General features: G+C 34.5%; 1 protein-coding gene across 1 annotated transcript; it reads left to right on the forward strand.

The window, feature by feature from the left end:
* The first annotated feature begins 4,558 nt into the window (after positions 1-4,558).
* LOC105967366 (copalyl diphosphate synthase 1, chloroplastic-like) lies at positions 4,559-10,745 on the forward strand. The gene is made up of 13 exons (XM_088817704.1): positions 4,559-4,901; positions 5,138-5,271; positions 6,380-6,674; positions 6,757-6,943; positions 7,115-7,329; positions 7,473-7,593; positions 7,875-7,987; positions 8,084-8,316; positions 8,406-8,521; positions 8,919-9,017; positions 9,176-9,424; positions 9,497-9,605; positions 10,199-10,745. Exons 1-13 carry the CDS (start codon positions 4,802-4,804, stop codon positions 10,613-10,615), a joined length of 2,388 nt encoding a protein of 795 aa, XP_088673830.1. The 5' UTR covers positions 4,559-4,801; the 3' UTR covers positions 10,616-10,745.
* Positions 10,746-20,438: the final 9,693 nt, after the last annotated feature.

Genomic DNA, 20,438 nt, shown 5'->3' on the forward strand with positions numbered 1-20,438 from the left:
AAACAATATGGCTTTGTCCAAAAATTTAATAACAAAATATATTACTTGATTGTCTTCCATATTTTGATCATGATTCAATCCGTTTCTCAAAGAACTTAAAACACCAAACTTGTGGTTTCTCCAATATGAATCATTATAGTTGATGTTCATTTAAGAAAGCTATTGCCAACAAATTGTATTTAATTAATTAATTGTCTAATTACCTGGAATATATATGATTTTAATAAACTTTGCAATAAAATTATAGGGAATGTAAGTTATATATATATGTTCATTTATCAAATTCAGATATTTTGGGAGATCGTGTGATTTATTTCTAATTTTGAGTTTCATGATGTGTATAATGTATAGATCCATTTTGGTTAACGTAGACCTAAGTGATTGAGTTATTTCGACATGGGTGTTAAGCAAACAATTCAAGCTCTTTTCACGATGGTTAAGAATTTTTGGTAATTTTTGGCATCTTATTTTGCAATATAGTTATAAATTTTTGTCACGAGGCTACACATTTTAATTTGTATTAAAGTTATATGGTAACAATATTCAACAACTATATTTTCGAACAACAAGAGCTTGTGAAAGTTCTTTGTTGTTAAAGGTATAAAGTGAACAGTACATAGAGCATATTAAGATAAACTCCACGATTGCGGATCCGCATACTTAAGAATTAACACATAAGTTATTCATGAGCATTGCTCATGTAGGTGTTATATCATTTAAGGATATTTTGGTTAAGTGGGAGTTTGTATGTATGTGTACATATAAACACATTTTGGTAGCTCTATGATATGTTTGAACACAAATTTGTGTATTTAGTTTTCTGCAAAAATAAAATATTTGGTTGCGCTTTGTACAATTATGTTAAGGTTTGGTCTCAATAAAGTTTAAAATAGGACCAGTTGGAAATAGGCATGTTAAGATCACATTATATGTAATTTCCATGCTATACACCATGATTTGATCTATGTCGTTTGGCTATATTGGTATACGTGATTACTGTTGGGTTTAGACATGGTCAATATGACGAAAGCCTCTGTAGTCCTATATTAGTATGGTCAAATGGACGAGATTGTAAGGAATACCTTTTTATATGATAGCAGTATTTGAGCTCATAAGGTGTGCACATTTATAAGGTATATACATATGTGGCCCAAGTGGGAGATTGTTGGAATTATTTTAATAATTATGTGGGCTCACATATGTGACTTAAATGTGTATGGCTATCTAGAAGAAAATCCAATTAATTGTGATCTAATAAAGATTATTTCGGTTGGACTTATGGGTATTAAACCATAATTATGGGCCTAATGTGTATAGACAATAAGGGGGGCTTAATAGTGATTTATTGATGGAGCTGAATCACAGTTGTAATATAACTGTGCTCTACAATTATATAAAGGGACCTGGTCCCCAAAGAAACGCAATCTTCCGTCTCTTATAAAATTCATCGTTAGAGAGATAATTAAGGAACTGCGGATTCTTTGGAAGATAACAGAAAACACACAACCAAACATATTCTCATTTTCCATACCTATATAAAACTAAAAATTTACTTCATCCAAACATATTCTCATTTTCCACAAAAAAACCAATACATCTATTTTTTTCATCAGAAATATTGAAAACTAGAAAATCTCATTAGAAACATAACCAAACATTCCCAATATCTTTCTCCATATGTTCATCATCTTCCCTATGATGGTTGATTTCTTCCGATCCATCTAATCAACATTATGCTGCCAAATATTTGGCAGGATAATATGATTTTTTTTAGAAGAGTTGGTAAAGTCAACGTAAATAAACGGGAAAATTACATTTTTCGTCCTCAAACTTTACCCACTTTTTCAAAACTGTCCCTAAATATTTTGGAGTTACAATAGTAGTCCTTAATCATGCCATTTTTCGACAGAATTGGTCCGCCGTTTATTTTTGCAGTTAAGTTGGATGGAAAATGACATGTGCCTCTCACATTCCTTCCATATACAACACTACATGAAAATTGACTTTTAACAACACGCATTGCGTCTTGTTAAAACAGATTTTTCATAATTAAAACTTAGATTGAAATTCGAAATTATATAAATTCCAAAAAAAAAAAAATCGATATATATTGTTTTAAAATATTTTGAGAAATATTATTTAAACATTTGAAACATTGTTTTAAAAAAAAATGAAATATTGCTTTCAAAATCAAGATTTTCGGAATTCAAATGAAAACATTGTTTCAAATTAAAATACTAATTCGATCCGAATAGGTGGGATAAGAAACCTCCATTTCAATCTTGACCCTAATTTAATAATGTAAAACTCGATAAATTGTTTCAAAATATTTTTAGAAGTATTGTCTAAAATAATAATATAATGTTTTAAAACCGGAATTTCTTGAATCCAAATGAAAATTATTGTTTTAAATAAAATAAAAATATGATCATCATAGGCGGAGTAAGAAAACTCCGTTCCAATTTTCACCCTTATTTAATAATCTAAAACTCGATCTTTTTTTTCAAAATAAATTCAGAAATATTGTTTAAAAAATCATAATATTGTCTAAAAAAATAATATTGTGTTTTAAAATCGGATTTTTTTGAAATTGAATGAAAATATTATTTTAAAATAAAATAAAAATTCGATGAAACTAGGCAGCATAAAAAAACTATTTTCCAATTTTCACCGATATTGAATGATTTAAAACTCAACATATTGTCTCACAATTGGGATTTTTTGAATTGACTAGAGGAGAAAATTAGAATAGAGATTTCTAATTCCCCACGTCCTGTGGGATTTCTTATTTTTGTTTAAAACGATATATTTTATTGAATTCCAAAAATGCCGATTTTGGAACAATATTTTAAAATTTTAAACTATATTTTGATTTTTTAAACAATATTTCCGGAACGAGTTGATTTTTTTTGGAATTTATGTGATTTCGATTTTATATTAAGTTTTAATTAAAAATAATAATTATGAAAATATGTTTTAACAAGACGCAATGCGTTTTGTTGAAAGTCCATTTTCATGTACTTTTGTAAATTGAAGGCATGTGAGAGGCACATGCCATTTTCCATCTAACTTAACTGCAAAAATTAACGGCGGACCAATTCTGTCAAAAAATGGCATGATTAAGGACTACTATTGTAACTTCAAAATGTTTAGGGACAGTTTTGAAAAAGTGGGTAAAAAATGAGGACGAAAAATGTAATTTTCCCTAAATAAACTAAGGATTAGAATACAAGCCTTTATTATTTGTATGAGAGAACATAATGTGAATTAAAATAATGATAAGCATGGAGCATACAAAATATTTTTAAACAATTCTGACCCAACAACAATTAAATAAAGAAGAAAGAGACAAAAGATGGCTAACAATTAGGTCTCATATATGATACTACTATGGTTTCTTAAATAATGGTGTAATTTATTGGATTGTAGATCCCCACTCAACATAATTGTCTAGTTGATGATAAACAATAAACTTAATTTTATGATTTCAATATTTTAATTTTGATTCGATTCAATTGTCAGAAATCTCAAAACATTAAAGTATTAGATATTTTTGTTGACTTTCCAACTCTACTTCAATCACTAATATTTGAGTTCATTTAAAAAAGTTAGGTAAATAGCATTCGACCCCCTGTGGTTACAAGTTTTTGCAGATGATCCGTTTGTGCTCGTAATATCAATAATAACCCTCTTGTTGTTGATAGGGATAGCTTCCGTTAGTATTTCCGTCAATATGAATTGCGTGTGTCAAAGTACTATATTTTGCAGATGACCTCTTTTTCTTACCTTTGTTTCCCTTTAATTTCCCTCAAGTTTGACTTGCGCAGTTAAATTTGAGGGTAAAACTAACGGACACTACCTCTATCAACCACAAAGGTATATGTACTGATATTACAAGTACGAGGGGACCATCTGCAAAAGTTGTTAATCATAGGATATTAAGTTCTATTTACCCTAAAAGTTATTAAAAAAATAAATTACTTGATTGTTTCCATATTTTGACCTTGATTCAATTCGTTTCTCAAAGAACTTAAAACACCAACCTTGTGGATTTGTTCATATTGGTTTCAATCCAACCGTTGTAGTTGATGTTCATTTAAGAAAGGTATTGCCAACAAATTGTATTTAATTAATTGTGTAATTGTCGGGAATATATATGATTTTAATAAACTTTGCAATAAAATTATATAATTGTGATACCTTAATTCAATTCAGAGTTCTTAGAAGTCAGAACATAAAAGTTTTAGATCTATAAAATCTAAAAACTTAGTAAAGTTAATTTTACTGTTGACTTTTAATTCTATTCTACTCGACTAATTTACTTTTGAATTTTAATTAACTCACTAGTAGAATTTTTACTACAAAATATTTTTACTACATTAAAAAGTTGTTACAAGATGTACATTCTACTACAAACCTTTTGTCACACCCGTATTCTCTACGTCTGTATGCATGTATGCAGAAAATGCAGATTATTCAAATAATTAAATAAAAAAATAGGGGGTGAGAACCACGAACTAATATAAAAACAATAGGGCTTTGTCAAATGATGATTTTTAAAATAAGTCATAGATCGAAACTAAATATTAAAAAATGCACCAAAGCATATATTATTTTTCTGCATAAATATATGGATCCATTCTTATACTCCTGGCACTAGTTTTAGTGCTTTTCCTGGATCTACTCCACTTGCACATAATATATAGTGTAGTATTTGCATTATTCTTCTCTATATATATAACACATTCATTTTTCACTTTTCCCTCAAAAAGGAAAAAAATTGATTTGAACTATAGTACTTATGGCTACTTTAAATGTTAAATTTTCCCCACCAGGTCTAGCGGTACGTCACCGTCGAATACTGATATTACCAAAGCATCACCTGCCGGAATGTTTCACAGGTAATATTGCAACTCTCGTCTTTAATTATTTTGCCGTTCTCCAAAAGTTTAACCAATTACCACCTCAACCAAAAGTTTGAGCGCGCTGTTAGTGAAATGTAGCATTTAATATTAATATCTTTAATACTTACAACACATATGCGCGCGCGCGCGCGCACACACACACCAGAGGTTGATGTTAATTAATTCGGGATTTAATTTTTGTTTGAAGTAAATGATCTCTCTTACATTATTAGGTACATGGCTGAAAAACAGCAAACCCATGCCCTTGAGTTATCATCTAAAGCAAAAATACAAAGTTACCAGCCTCGATGTGGATTACGTTCCTCATGACGACAAAGATGATTTCACTCCAGATCAATCCCTTGAAGTGGGTAACATTTAAACAATTCTTTCTTTCCTACTAAGTATGTCCTAAGTTAAGTAAATAACAAAATATAAAGGGTAATTCGGTCATTTTTAAGTAAGTAGATTGATGTTAAGGAAAGCAAACATCAAACACTATTAAATAATGGGGAGATAAAAAATTCAAAAATTTGATAACAAACATCTTATAAAATAGGGTCAAATTACGAAACTCCCCCTCCTGTCTGGGTAATTACAACCACCCCCTCAACTATAAATCTTTTTACACGTCCACCCTTGCGGTTTCAAATTCAGTGGAATCTTCTAGATTATATGGAATATTATCATTTTTGTACCTCTTTTATCCAATTCGAACTCCACATTTTTTGCCCTTGAAAGCAAAATAGAGGCTTTTACTAGAGTAAAGAGTTTTTGGGTAGCTTTTGTTAGATTAAAACACCAAATTTTGTTGTTGTTGTTGTGTCCGAGGGACGCAAATGTTCTATTTACGCGTATGCGCCATACACAAATTTGCATTCTTCGTGTCTATGACAGGCACAACGTTGTTGATGTCGTACGTGTTTGGTCGGAACATAAAGTTGATACCTATAAGAAACATAATTTCATTGTCGTCAAGGTTAGGCGCAATGATAAGGGTTTTGAGTCGGTGTTGGATTAAAATGTACATTACTTGCGTTTTTATAAGTAGACAATAATATGGTAACCCTAGGTACATCTGTGTTAAACGCAATTACGCACGTATTGCGTTTGATTCAAGCTAAAAAAATTGACCAAAAAATTAGAGTTTAGCAGTGTGAAAAGTTAATTCACCTCACTTTTAACTGTATTATAGTCGAAATCCGAAACTCGTGTGTTTGAAAATCAATGATGTGGTATTTCAACCAAATGAAATTGTCGAAAACTAACATGAAAACATGTGTTAAATAAAGTTTCCACGCATTTACTAAAAGTCATCATAGAGGGCAAAATAGGTAGTACAAAAATATTACGAAACATAAAGTGTTCATCCCTTTATTAGTAGAAAAAAAGGTATTATTACTAGTTATTGTAAAAAAATTGATTTATTTTCATATATCTATTTTTTTTTATATTCATATTTTATGGTCTCGAAGGTGAATAGAATCAAGGAGTGTATCGACCACATCAAGGCGATGTTGAGTACAATAGATGAAGGACGAATAAGTGTGTCCCCTTATGACACTGCATGGATTGGACTTATTCGAGACTTGGAGGGACGTGACATTCCCCAGTTCCCATCGACCATCGAGTGGATTGCACAACATCAACTCCATGACGGGTCATGGGGCGACGAGCACTTTTTCTCCGCGTATGATCGTCTGGTAAACACACTAGCGTGTGTGGTAGCATTGAGGTCGTGGAATGTTCATGGTGACAAGAGCGGAAAAGGTTAACTAATCTTAAAAATGTTTCTCTTTCTTTGAACAAGTAGTATATATAATATTGTCATTTTTCGGTGAATATTTTCTAGGAATCCAATACATGAAGGAAAACTTGTATAAACTTGAAAACGAGAGCGCCGAGCACATGACTTGTGGGTTTGAAGTCATATTTCCAGCCCTTCTTCAGAAAGCCAGAAACCTAGGCATTGAGGATATTCCGTATGATGCTCCCATCGTTAGAGAGATCCACAATGCAAGGGATAAAAAACTTGAAAAGTAATTAATTACAATAGTCATGAAAATTACACACACACACACACACACACACACACACACACACACACACACACACACACACACACACACACACATATATTATACACGAGCTCGAGCTTCTGTTGAGCCACCTATTAGCGAATTTATATATTTAAGAAAAACTTTTGACAGGATACCGATGGAGCTGCTTCACGAAGTGCAAACATCTTTACTATTTAGCTTGGAAGGATTGGAAAATCTAGAGTGGGAAAAGCTCCTTAAACTACAAGCAAAAGATGGTTCATTCCTTACTTCTCCATCATCAACCGCATTCGCTTTCATGCAGACAAAAGACGAGAATTGCTTCAGATTTATCAAGAATACTGTAGAGAAATGCAATGGAGGAGGTACAATTTATATATATTTAATTTTCTTCTTATAAATATACATATGCAAATGGTTACAAATTAAAGTAACTGCATGCAATGCCATGTATTTTTTTCTTTTTCTAATTAACTTATGGCTAACACTTGCTTGAATTTGTTTGAAGCACCGCATACTTTTCCGGTGGACGTTTTTGCACGACTTTGGGCAGTTGACAGACTAGAGCGTCTAGGAGTTTCACGCTTCTTTGAGTCGGAGATTTCAGATTGCTTAAGTTACATACATAGGTACAAATTACTCAATACAGTACTAGAACCTCGATAAATTAATAACTTGACTTAAATAATAATTTATACCCGTCCCGACTCGGTAACAATGTACATGCTAAATTATTAATTAGATAATTTAATATTCCGCTAAATTAACAAAATTTTGATAGTCCCCAACTATATCAATTCATAGAGGTTTAACAGTATATATATTCAAAACTGTTGATGAATAAATGAAAAGTTAAGGTTTATTAATCATTGGAGGTGCATGGTAGCATAATTTATTTTTCGGACCACAGATTTTGGACCGAGAAGGGAGTTTTCAGTGGACGAGAATCGGAATTTTGTGACATTGACGACACATCTATGGGTTTCAGGCTTCTAAGACTTCATGGATATGATGTCGATCCCGGTATAACATTTGGCATCAATTATTACATGGTCATTTCTTTTCTTGAATTCTTTTCCATCATAAATGCATGAAAACATATCAACTAAATTTTGACAGAGGTATTTAGGAACTTCAAGAAAGGCACCAAATTCTCTTGTTGGGATCGCCAAATGATCGAGTCACCGTCTCCAATATACAGTCTTTATCGTGCTTCTCAAATACGATTTCCAGGTGAAGAAATTCTTGACGAAGCCAAGGTTTTCGCGTACAAGTTTTTACAAGACATGCTAGCTAGTAATGAAGAAGTACTTAGAGATAAGTGGGTTATATCCAAGCACTTGCCTGATGAAGTAATTAATTATTCTTGATTATTAATTACCACAAATTCTTATTTATGTATCCATTAAATTCATTCTTAATTATTTTTCACAATTTATAGATAAGAATTGGATTGGAGATGCCATGGTATGCCAGCCTACCTCGGGTCGTGACTAGATACTATCTGCAACATTATGGAGCTGGCAATGAAGTCTGGATTGGCAAGACTTTGTACAGGTTCATTTTCATTTGAGTTCTAGTGTGTGTGCGCGCGCGCCCGTGCAAGCATGCATGTATGTATTTATGTATGTATGTATGTCGGGGTGGAAATCGGAATGGAATTTCCGAATTCCTCCAATTCCGATTCGAAAATATCCGAATTTGGAACCGTATTTTTCATTCTGATTACCGATTCTTCCGGATTTATTTGGAACGGAATTGGAATGATTTATAAAATTACCAAAAATTCCGATTTCAAATCCGATATGAGTTCCAAATATTTCTTTGGTTTTTTAAAATACGTAATATAATTTTATGATATATTTTGATTTCATATCCGATATGAGTCCCTGTATATGTATGTATGTATGTATGTATGTATGTATGATTGTGGGTTTTGGTTATTCTTGCATAGGATGCAAGAAATTAGCAATGATGTGTACCTGGAACTTGCAAGACTGGATTTTAACAGATGCCAAGAACAACATCAGCTTGAGTGGCATTGTATGCAAGAGTATGAACATACACTTTATAATTATTAGTAGAATCTGATATTGCTTTCATATACATATGTACATATATATACATATGTACATATATATATACCTACATCTTGTCCAATTTAGAAACTTACATACTAACTCGTATTTGTCTGAATACACCTCCGAGCAGGTGGTATGCAAATTTTGGTGTCGAACAATTTGGGATAAGGAAAAAAGACCTCCTCATTGCATACTTTCTGGCCGCCGCAACGATATTCGAACCCGCGAGGACCAAGGAGAGAATTTTATGGGCCAAATCTCAAATTGTTTGTAGGATGATAACATCTTTTCTTAATAACGAATCTACATCACCAGAGCAAAAATCTATGTTTTTCACGCAATTCAATTACAACATCAAACAACTACACAAAGCGAAAAGGTACATACATACATACATACATATACATACATACGTAAAATCTCTCTAATACTTCTTAATTTTTTGGAACAGTGTTAAGAGTATTATAGGGCATGACGTCGTGCACACGTTGATATCAACTCTCAGTCAACTCTTCGAGGGAATCTTTAACAAATACACTAACCATCAACTAAAAGATGTTGTAAGTTATTTATCTCTCTATATGTATCTATTTATCTATACTATTTATAGTTTATACATACATAAAATGGAATATAGGGACAAAGCTATCGATACATATATATTCTCTTAGTAATAATATGCATAGGAAAATGAAGTAATTCAATTAATATTCAATTTGAGGTTGATTATAAAAGTAACTTTTTATATTCTAACTTTTTCTTGAAAAATATTTACTTTCAGTCATTCTTATCAGATAAGAATATATTTTTTCATTGAATGTATTAGAAATATTTTGATTACAATTCATGTTTCAGATTTATATTGTTAAGATTTTGAATTTTTTTTATGTTTACTTCTCTAATTTATATAATTTTATTTGATCTTAATCAATAATTTTTAGATTATTTATCCAGTTCATTCAATATTTATTATTTTTCAGGAAATGTTTCAAGATGATTGCCTTTAAACAATTAAATCTCAATTAAGTTTTATTTATAAAAAATAAATTGTAAAATTCACGTGAAACGGACATGTTACTTCCTAGTGTATATATACATATAATACTATATTCGATCTTATTTTATAACCTAAACATTTATATAACATGTACAGTGGCGGGTATGGTCGATGAAAGCAGAGAAAGGAGAGACTACAGATTACAGCGCTGACGAGGCAGGGCTTCTAGTTACAACATCAAACATCTGCGCTGGTCACATTGCCTTTAACGAGGATATATTATTCCACAACGAGTACATTAATCTGTCCAAGCTCACAAATAAAATTTGTCACCAGCTTCGGCAAATTCAAAATCGAATGGAAATTGGAACATCAAAATCGAGCATCAACAACATGGAACTCGAACAAGATATGCAGGCATTGGTGAAACTAGTCCTTGAAGAATCTGCAATTGATAGGAGCATCAAGCAAACATTTCTATATGTTGCTAAAACGTTTTACTATAGCGCCTATAATACTTCTGAAATGATCGATGCTCATGTATTCAAAATACTCTTTGAACCAATCGTATGACAGATACTTTGTTCGAGCTGAGTTTTATGAGAATTATAGTACTCGTATGTTCATGTAATGTCCTTATCATTGAATTTTTTTTTTGACGAAAATATATAAAAAGATTAACTGTATTTCGACAAGTTAAAAATGCTAAATCGTTGATAACTGAGGGATGCACTAGTCCAAGCATGGGTTTTCTCAAGGGTGCCTTCTTAAAGCTATACTATTCACTGAAGACATGCTATCGAAGCAAAAGAGTCGCAAACAGTGGTGAGTCCAGGATGAAGTTAGGTGGGTTTAATTTTTCTGGGGTTCGGGGGCAGTACCCTCAGAAAAAGATTTGGACTTTTTTTGACAAATTAGAACTTTATTGAATAGGAAAAGAAAAAAAATTAGGACTTTTTTTGGACAAAACTAGAAGTTTTATTCTAAAATAAAACATGAATCGTTTGCATCTAAACAAATATATAGATATAATATGATGAAAAATTTAGGACTTTTTTGCGTTAGTTTAGATTTTAGGTGGGTTTAACAATAAATATTGAGTGAGTAAATAAATTTATAGATATAATTGTTGATGCCAAATTTTTGTTAGTGAAGATTGAAGAAATTCGCCATACGTGGTAATTAAAAATTGGCAAAGATTTGTTTTTCATGTTTATCTTGGAATAATTAGAGTCCTATTCTTGTAATATTCTTATTAGGACTTAGATTTATTTCCATGTAATATATTTTAGTTAAGTATCTTTTGTACTTATCTAGAATAGAAGTAGAAATCGACTAAAATTCTATTACCTAGTTAAATCGATTTCTTAGGGCTCAAGTTAGATTTAGGGTGGTGAATTCCGTGCCTATATAAGGCCCTCAACCTCATATGAGTCCCATGAAGCTTTAATAAGAAAAATCTTAGCATAAAGGCTTTGAAGGGTGCAACCCGTGCTGCAGCCGTGTCGGCACATCAGGTGTGGCAACATAAGGGGTTTCTTCTACCAGGCCATAAAGAAGATCGGCGTTTCGGGAGAAGTGCTTAAAAGATCTCGGGAGAGGTCGATCCGCCGTTTGAAGGGAGTTCATCATTGGAAAGAGTCCAAGAGTGCAGATGGAGGAATTGCTCTAATTATCGTTTCGGGAGAAGTGCTTAAAAGATCTCGGGAGAGGTCGATCCGCCGTTTGAAGGGAGTTCATCATTGGAAAGAGTCCAAGAGTGCAGATGGAGGAATTGCTCTGATTATCAACAAGTTCGAGTCGTGTTCAGGAACGGCGTATAACATAAATAGGGAGTCTTTAGTGTTTTATTAAGTCCTATTAATGTACACGGTAAATCTGAATTAGTTTGCAAGTCCTCGTGGATGTAGGGTACACCACATTAAATTCATGTATTCTTTATTCTACTTTTAGTAGGTTAATTACTGTGACAACACAAGAATTCTGTTACCACATCTAATGTCGTAACAAGTAATTTGTCTGAACAGAAAGAGTGAATTTTCACAGGCATTTAAATCAACAATAATTTCGTGTGAAAATTTTCAATTATTGGTGACCCTAATCCAATATAATGGTGGACTTGCCCTTGTCACAAACCTTCAACTGATCGAGGAACTTTTTATCTGCCAACTCATATGGGAAATTATGCTCATGTTTTACTAACAATATTGTTAGGCAAATACGCACGCAAGTGAACATGTCAGTTTCGAGAAATAAAGTGAACCCACGCATGGAGTTATTAACTAATTGATTGTTGATTTATTAACTAATTGATTACCATTATCCTTAGAAACCAGTAAATCGTTAACTAAAAATTGAACATATACAAATTATAGTTTTCTTCCTCATATGCGTTAATCGTTCACCTGATTCCTCAAATTACTGAAGTTATGAATCTTGATTGTTAACCTGAAGCATTATGTTAACAATAACTCCCTTTTGCGTGTATTATATATTTGATAGTCTGAAAGGGTCACTTCAAATGTGATGATTTACAAACAATCAATTTGCACTAATAATTGTTTTAGCCCCGATTCATAAAGATCGAGAGACATAGTCCATTACAAGGCTGATATGCCTAATTGGGTCAACTCAATGCGCCTACAATTTCTCTGCATACTGGGCCATAAACTTGATTTACAAGATCACTATTATGAAAGCCCAAACACCTTCAAATAAGATTTGAGCTCAACGAATTAACTTCTGCCCAACCAAGCAAGTATAAATAAAGTTTATAACTCATTTGTTAAGGTACGCCCTATTATCTGGACAATTCTACAATTCGTATCCTCTCAACTAATTCTACTATTCGCACGTCTGACTTGAGCGTCGGAGAGGTTTCCGCCGGATCAACCACCGACCTAGTTCACGTGTTCTCTGTTCGCAGGTATCTCAAGACCATCTAGCACATGAGCAGTGATCCACTTTGCTCCCCCAGCTCCTTCTACCTCAACTACTTAAAGTGATTTATTTATAGTATCATCAAAGGCGAAGTTCCTTGAAAAATAACTAAGCCCAGGATTAATAGCTCAAGAAGAAATCTTGAAGGGTAAGTGGTGCTCAAATTATGGGTCCAGTCCTTTAAACACTCAACATGTCGTTATGAGTTACCAGCGAACACTCTCTCCAACATCCTTTTGATAGGCACTTTTCTAAAACTAGTGATATATCCAACAATTTTCTTATTACAAATTTACTCTTCTCCACTATTCACTATTCATTACCCACTACTTAAAACTTTTTTTTTCGTTTTATTTATTTAAGACAAATATATATTTTGTTTTCAACAATTTTTTTTCCAAAATCAACTAAAATATTTCTAACAATCAACTACAACTTTTCGATTTTGTTTTCATTTCATTTTTGTTTTAATTCATTTTTTCCGATTTTGTTTCCACCAGATGTTACCAAATTGACAAATTAGTACATACTATCGAAAAAAACTAAACATAAATTAACTACGTATTTTTTTTCATTTGTTTTTTCAATTTTTATTTTTCCAGCAGTTCATATTGCTAAAACTGTTAAGTGTATATTTTTACACTTAATCGTATCTTTTTATTTGAGCTTTTGGTGTGTTTTAACGATAATTGGTGCTTAAAAAGTTGATTTATTGTATTTTAGGTACAAATTGAAGAATTGGAAAAGTATGGGGTCAAAACTGCAATTTTGGCGAAAATATGGGTCAAAAGTGAAAATATCAAAATTCTGAAGAAACAAGGCTCGGACCCCCGTCCCGGTTTTAGTGCAAATTATGGGACCCCCGTCCCATAACCCGAAGTTGCACAGTAAAGGGATTTTAATTGCACAAGGAAACTGCCTTCTTCCCCAAGTTCTTCACCCTATATAAGACCAATCCAAGCACACAATTAGGGATCTTCTGACGCAATTTCAAGAGCAACAAAGCAATAACGAAGACGAAGAATTCGAAAGCATAGATTTATCGTCTATGATTTATTTTATTTGCGTTTTTCCTTTAATCATGAGTAGCTAAATTACTTATTTCTAGGATTTTATTTGGAACCCTATGTGGGATTTATGAACCCTTTTTTATGATTTTATGCAAATTTTAATTCCGGATTATTTCTTCTACTTGTTTTATTAAGTGCATGAACTTGATCAACTTATGTGCTTTTATGTTATTGTTAATCGCATGAATCGGAAGATCGGGTTAATAATTAGAACTGTGGTAGAAGAGCCTTTGTGGTATTAACATAGGAATATAGTTAATCTCTTAGGTAGCCATTATTGAGATTTGTGCTTAATGTTGTGTTCTAGAATTAATTGCATAGGAATATAGTAATTGAATCTAGAGTATTAGAATCGTAATACACGCGGAAGCGGGTTATGATTATTTTAGCATCTCAGGTTAATAATCCGGGTTAATTGCTTGCATAATTGAAGGAATTGGGGGAATAATAATCACATAGGGGGAAGAATAAAATCCTAGGCTTACTTATCTTGATTAAATCTTCGTTTTAAATTGCTTTCTTGTTTTTGTCTTTTTAATTGTTTTAGTTTAATTTAGCTTATTAATCATCTTTCGACTGTGTAGGGTGGGCTTGATAACAATTGGTAGAATTTAGCGTCTAGGATTAGATAATTAAATATTCCCTGTGGGTTCGATATCCGGACTTAATTGTCCACTATATTACTTGTACGATACGTGCACTTGCGTGTAGGTTTTCGGCCAACAAGTTTTTGGCGCCGTTGCCGGGGACTATTTTAATTATTTATTTTATTCTAGCTCTAGATTTGAACAATTTTCACGATTCACCCATTTAATTTTTGTTTTATTTTATTTTTGTTGTAGGTACGGTGTATGCCTAGGAGACTCGATCTTGCTAGAGAACCGTTTGATCCCGAAATCGAACGCACTTTTCGAGCCGCTAGGAGACGTCAACACGCAACCAATACAATGGAGGACGAAGAACGCATACGCGCCGAGGGTAATTTAATCAATGCCAATGGAAACCAAGTCCAAGACCCTCCCCTTCAACTTCCAGCACAGCCAGCAGTTCGTCCACGGGCACTTCAAGACTACATAATTCCAACGCTAGACGGATTCCGCCCGAGCATCCAATATCCACCCATTGAGGCGCATAATTTTGAGATCAAACAAGGCCTTCTGACGATGCTCCAAAATAACGGGCTATTTAGTGGGTTGGCAGGTGAAGATCCCCATCTGCACATTGTCAATTTTCTAGATACCTGTAATTCCCACCGTCAAAACGGCGTTTCCCAAGAGGCGCTTCAATTAATTCTCTTCAAGCACTCCCTACAAGGAAGAGCTCGCCAGTGGTTGATGTCCCAAGCCCCCCACTCTATCTCGTCGTGGCCTCAACTCCTCAACCTTTTCATGAAAGTCTATAGCTCACCCGAGAAGGACGAGAGAATCCGGCGAGAAATTCACAATTTTGTCCAAGAGCAAGGCGAGCAATTATACGAGGCATGGGAGAGATTTAAAACTCTTTTGCGGCAATGCCCAACACATGGAGTCGAACAATGGCGGCAAATCCACATCTTTTACCAAGGGATTAACGAGAATGCACGAACCGTCTTAGATGCATCAACCGGAGGTAATTTTATGAGTCAATCAATACCCGATGCGTTTATCATGTTGGATCAAATAGCTCAAAATCGGTTTGCCAAGTCAAGCGAAAGGACGGTGAGTGGAGCCAAGAAAGTTCCCGGAGTGTTGGAGTTAGATGCAATTACGGCCCTTCAAGCTCAAGTGACCCAAATTGCTCAACAAAATCAACTCCTTCTACAACACATCAAAGCAAATCCACCACAACAAGTCCAAGCCGTCGAGTCTCCATGTTGTGAAATTTGCGGGGGAAATCATTACACACTCCAATGCCAACAAGATGTGGAGTCGCTGAACTACGTCAACAACGCGCCTCGCCAATTTCAAAATCAAGGGTGGAGATCACAAGGGCAATATGGAGGAAATCAACAAGGCCAAGGATATCAAAGACCTCAAGGTCAATTCCAAAATCAAGCCCCTCCTCAACAAAGCTATCAAGGCAACAATCCACCGGCCCAAAAATCAAACACGGATGAGATATTGGCCCAATTCATGACCGCTACCCAAGCCTCGTTGCGAAATTTGGAGAATCAACTCGCTCAATTAGCTTTGAAGCAAGAGAACCGCCCGCCGGGAGCATTGCCATCGAATACGGAAGATCCTCGAAATCAAAAGTTCGAGACGTGCCAAGCTATCGATGTCAAGAGCGAAAAAAGGGAAGAAATTCAAATCAAGCCGCAAGTCACTGTAGCCGAATGGGTCGAGCCAATCCCATATCCACAAAGATTGCTAACGAAAAAGATCGAGGTCGAGACATGCCAAGCAGTCACCTTGAAGAACGGTAAGCAATTGGAGGAAGCCCCACGAAAAGAGAAGAGAAGCACGGTAATCGAGAAGCCGAAAAAGAATGAGGAAAAAGAATCATCTCATGACGAGCCACCATCGACGGTGCCTTCACAAGTCCCTCCAATTCCTTATCCTCAAAAGTTTATAAAGAAGAAGCTCGATGCCGAATATCAAAGATTTTTGGACAAGTTGAAGGAAATTCGAATAAATATTCCTTTCATTGAAGCACTTCAAAAGATGCCAAAGTGGGTGAAGTTCCTCAAGGACCTCGTGAAGAAAAGTAAGAAATTGCAAGGGAACGAGATGATCCAACTCACGGAGCAAATTAGTGCAATTCTTACTCGGCCTCTTCCACAAAAACTCGGCGATCCAGGTAAGTTCACTATTCCTTGTACTATAGGAGGTAAAAATTTTAGATCGCTCATTGATTTAGGTGCTAGCATTAATCTTATGCCGTACTCTACTTTTAAAAATCTTGGGTTAGGAGAAATTGAACCGACGGCTATAACTCTTCAATTAGCCGATAGATCTTTAGTTTACCCAAAAGGTATTTTAGAGAATGTGCTAGTGAAAGTTAATAAATTTATCTTCCCTGTTGATTTCGTTATACTTGATATAGATGAGGATAGGGAGATACCTCTTATCGTAGGGAGACCGTTTTTAGCCACGTCGAAAACTCTCATTGATTGTGCTAGTGGTGATCTTACAATGACTGTGCATGATCAAACAATCAAATTCAATGTTTTTAGTGCTAATAAAAATCCATGTGATAATAATGATTGTTTTGCTATTGAGCTTATGGATTTTACAAATAATGAAAAGTTTGATGTTTCGATCTTGGACAATGGGAAAGCATCTTTGAGTGCAGGAGATGATGGCGGAAACGGGAATAGGACGGAGCAAGTTTATTTCATGGACTCACTTTTAAATCCTCCGAGAGAAAGTCATGCGAGTCGAGGTCTTAACGACGATGAAAATGCAAGGAAGATGTTGCCACCCAAAGGCTCGAGCAAGTCACGAGAGAAGGATGAGTCAAGCTATTGTGGTCGTAAGGAGAAAATCAAAAAGGAATTGCACAAAGGACAATTGGTGTTATTGTGCAAATCCCGTCTTTGGTTATTTCCAAGGAAGCGCAAATCAAAGTGGTCGCGGCCGTTTATTATCCAAGAAATTCTTCCTCACGAGGTGGTTAAAATAAAGGAGCGCGATTCAAATCGTACGTTCAACGTGAAGCGGAGCCGGCTCAAACCGTATTGGGAAGCGAGTGAAGAATGCCAAGTGACCTCGGTCACTTTTGCTTGAAAATAAAGAAGCAATGTCTGGCTGAAGACTTTAAACTTAGCGCTTCTCGGGAGGCAACCCGAGCTTTATTGTTTTTCTTAGTTTTCTTTAATTTTTCGTTTCGTTTTTATCGTCATAGGCATGCATTCTAATTAATTTATTTGAATTTTCACTTTTCAGGGTTGAAATCATGATCGGGGAGTCCAGACGGCTATCCGCCCGAAAAAAAAAAAAAAAAAAAAAAAAAAAAAAAAAAAAAAAAATCACCACACTGCCTGTGGGACGGCCGTCCCAAAAATAGTGCAAATTTTGGGACCCCCGTCCCAAAACCAGTAAGAAAAAAAAAAATCGGACGGCCGTCCGAAATTTAGCACAAACACCGGGACGGCCGTCCTAACCTATTTGGGGCGTTTTAAATGTTTAAAAATCAGATTTTCTCCCCCATTATTTCCTAAACCCTCCTCTTTCCTTCTCTCAAACTCCCACACACAAATGGAGGCAAGAGAATCGAACCAAAATCTTCAAAATCTACTCTTTCAAGACACGCCCACAAGGTGTTCGATAATTTGCTCCAACCAAATTTTGAGTTCGATTGTCAACCAATTCTTAACGAATCTATTCCAACCTCTCTCCCAACTTTCTTGTCCAACAAAAGAAGCCGCACGAGAGAAGCTTCATCTTCTAAATGCAAAGGAAAAGGCAAGATAAGTGCCACGAAAACGACGATTCCTCTTCCAAAGCCGTTCCTCAAGCCCGAGACGACCCCGAAGCCTCAGGCTCCCGTGCCGATCGACGATTCCGAATGAAGATGGAGCGAGAGAGCTTTCCGATGATGAGGAGCATGGGAGCTAGGGAGGAGCACCCCGATCACATCGACTCCGACTAAAAATCAGGTGTTTTCTATCCTTAAACTTTGTGCTAATTTCGTTGAGGGCAACGAAAATTTTAAGTTTGGGGGTGAAAAACATGTTTTTGTGCTTATTTGTTTTAGTTTGCATGCATTAGGTTGTATTCGTTTTTATTGATTTTCTCGTTTTTCCGGAATAAAAAATAAAAAATAAAAAAAAATTTGCTTGAGTCGAATGCATCTATGATTTATGATGATGAGAGATGATCAATGTTTGATGATGAAATTGCTTGTTTTATGTGATAAGGATTTGATGTTTGTTTAGCTTTCGATTCAACGGGACTTAGAAGCGAATTATTGCTAGGAATCACATTTTGTGCATTGCTTTGGTTGAATGTTTTGTATTTTAAATTTGGAATTTATTTGTGCTAGATCATGCTATGTTCGGTTTTAGAACTCACCTTAGGAAATTTATGATACGTAATATTGAGTAGTGAGTGATTTGGGATATGATTTGGGCCTTCTTTGAACCGTTTGAGCCTTTCAAGCTGACCTTTTTATCGAAATTATCCTTAGAACCTTGATTTGAGCCTCGGAGAAAAGGTGTTCTTTCTTTTAGCCAATGTGTAAGGTAGAATAGGTGGAGATTCTTGAAAAATTACCCCTTGGAGTTCGGTCGAAACAAAAAAATTTTAAGGTCCTTCTTCTTCTTCGAAAAAAAAAAAAAAAAAAAAAAAAAAAAAAGAAGAAGAAGAAGGGACTAGAAGGGAGAAATAAGGACTAGTTGTTGAATTATTTTAAAAAAAAAACTCGATCCATTGCCTCAAAAGCAAAAGTGGAGACTTTTGAACTTTTGAGAATCGAGTTTATTAAAGTCCGTAGAGGTGAATTTATAGTTTTAAACGCCTATCTTTCAAATTTTGGCGTAATCACCTAAATTCAAGAAGAATAGCCACACATACCCATATTTCCTACCTCGAACCAAAGAGCCTAACAATTGAAAGCCACAAAGCCCCAATGATCCCAATAGCTTAATATTCGATATTAGTAGAGTAGAATAATTTGGTGAGTATTTGGAGTCAAGCATATGTATGTAAGTATAAATTCTTTCTATCTTTAATTTGCAAATATTGGATGCTTGAAGCAATTGTATGAATTGTGGTTTTTGGTAATGGTGAGTGACTAAGTGTTGTTGAATTTTGAGCTTGCGAATGCCTAAGAATTGTCATTATAATTACAAGTTCTGAAAACGTGAAGTTGATCATTGATCTATGTGATGAGATGTTATCGTTGAGTTATTTGCTTATTGGTAAATTTTGCTTGAGGACAAGCAAAAGTTCAAGTTTGGGGGTGTGTTAAGTGTATATTTTTACACTTAATCGTATCTTTTTATTTGAGCTTTTGGTGTGTTTTAACGATAATTGGTGCTTAAAAAGTTGATTTATTGTATTTTAGGTACAAATTGAAGAATTGGAAAAGTATGGGGTCAAAACTGCAATTTTGGCGAAAATATGGGTCAAAAGTGAAAATATCAAAATTCTGAAGAAACAAGGCTCGGACCCCCGTCCCGGTTTTAGTGCAAATTATGGGACCCCCGTCCCATAACCCGAAGTTGCACAGTAAAGGGATTTTAATTGCACAAGGAAACTGCCTTCTTCCCCAAGTTCTTCACCCTATATAAGACCAATCCAAGCACACAATTAGGGATCTTCTGACGCAATTTCAAGAGCAACAAAGCAATAACGAAGACGAAGAATTCGAAAGCATAGATTTATCGTCTATGATTTATTTTATTTGCGTTTTTCCTTTAATCATGAGTAGCTAAATTACTTATTTCTAGGATTTTATTTGGA

Source organism: Erythranthe guttata, chromosome 5 (genome assembly GCF_056151865.1).
Source record: "Erythranthe guttata isolate IM_541 chromosome 5, IM_541, whole genome shotgun sequence".
Taxonomy (NCBI): domain Eukaryota; kingdom Viridiplantae; phylum Streptophyta; class Magnoliopsida; order Lamiales; family Phrymaceae; genus Erythranthe; species Erythranthe guttata.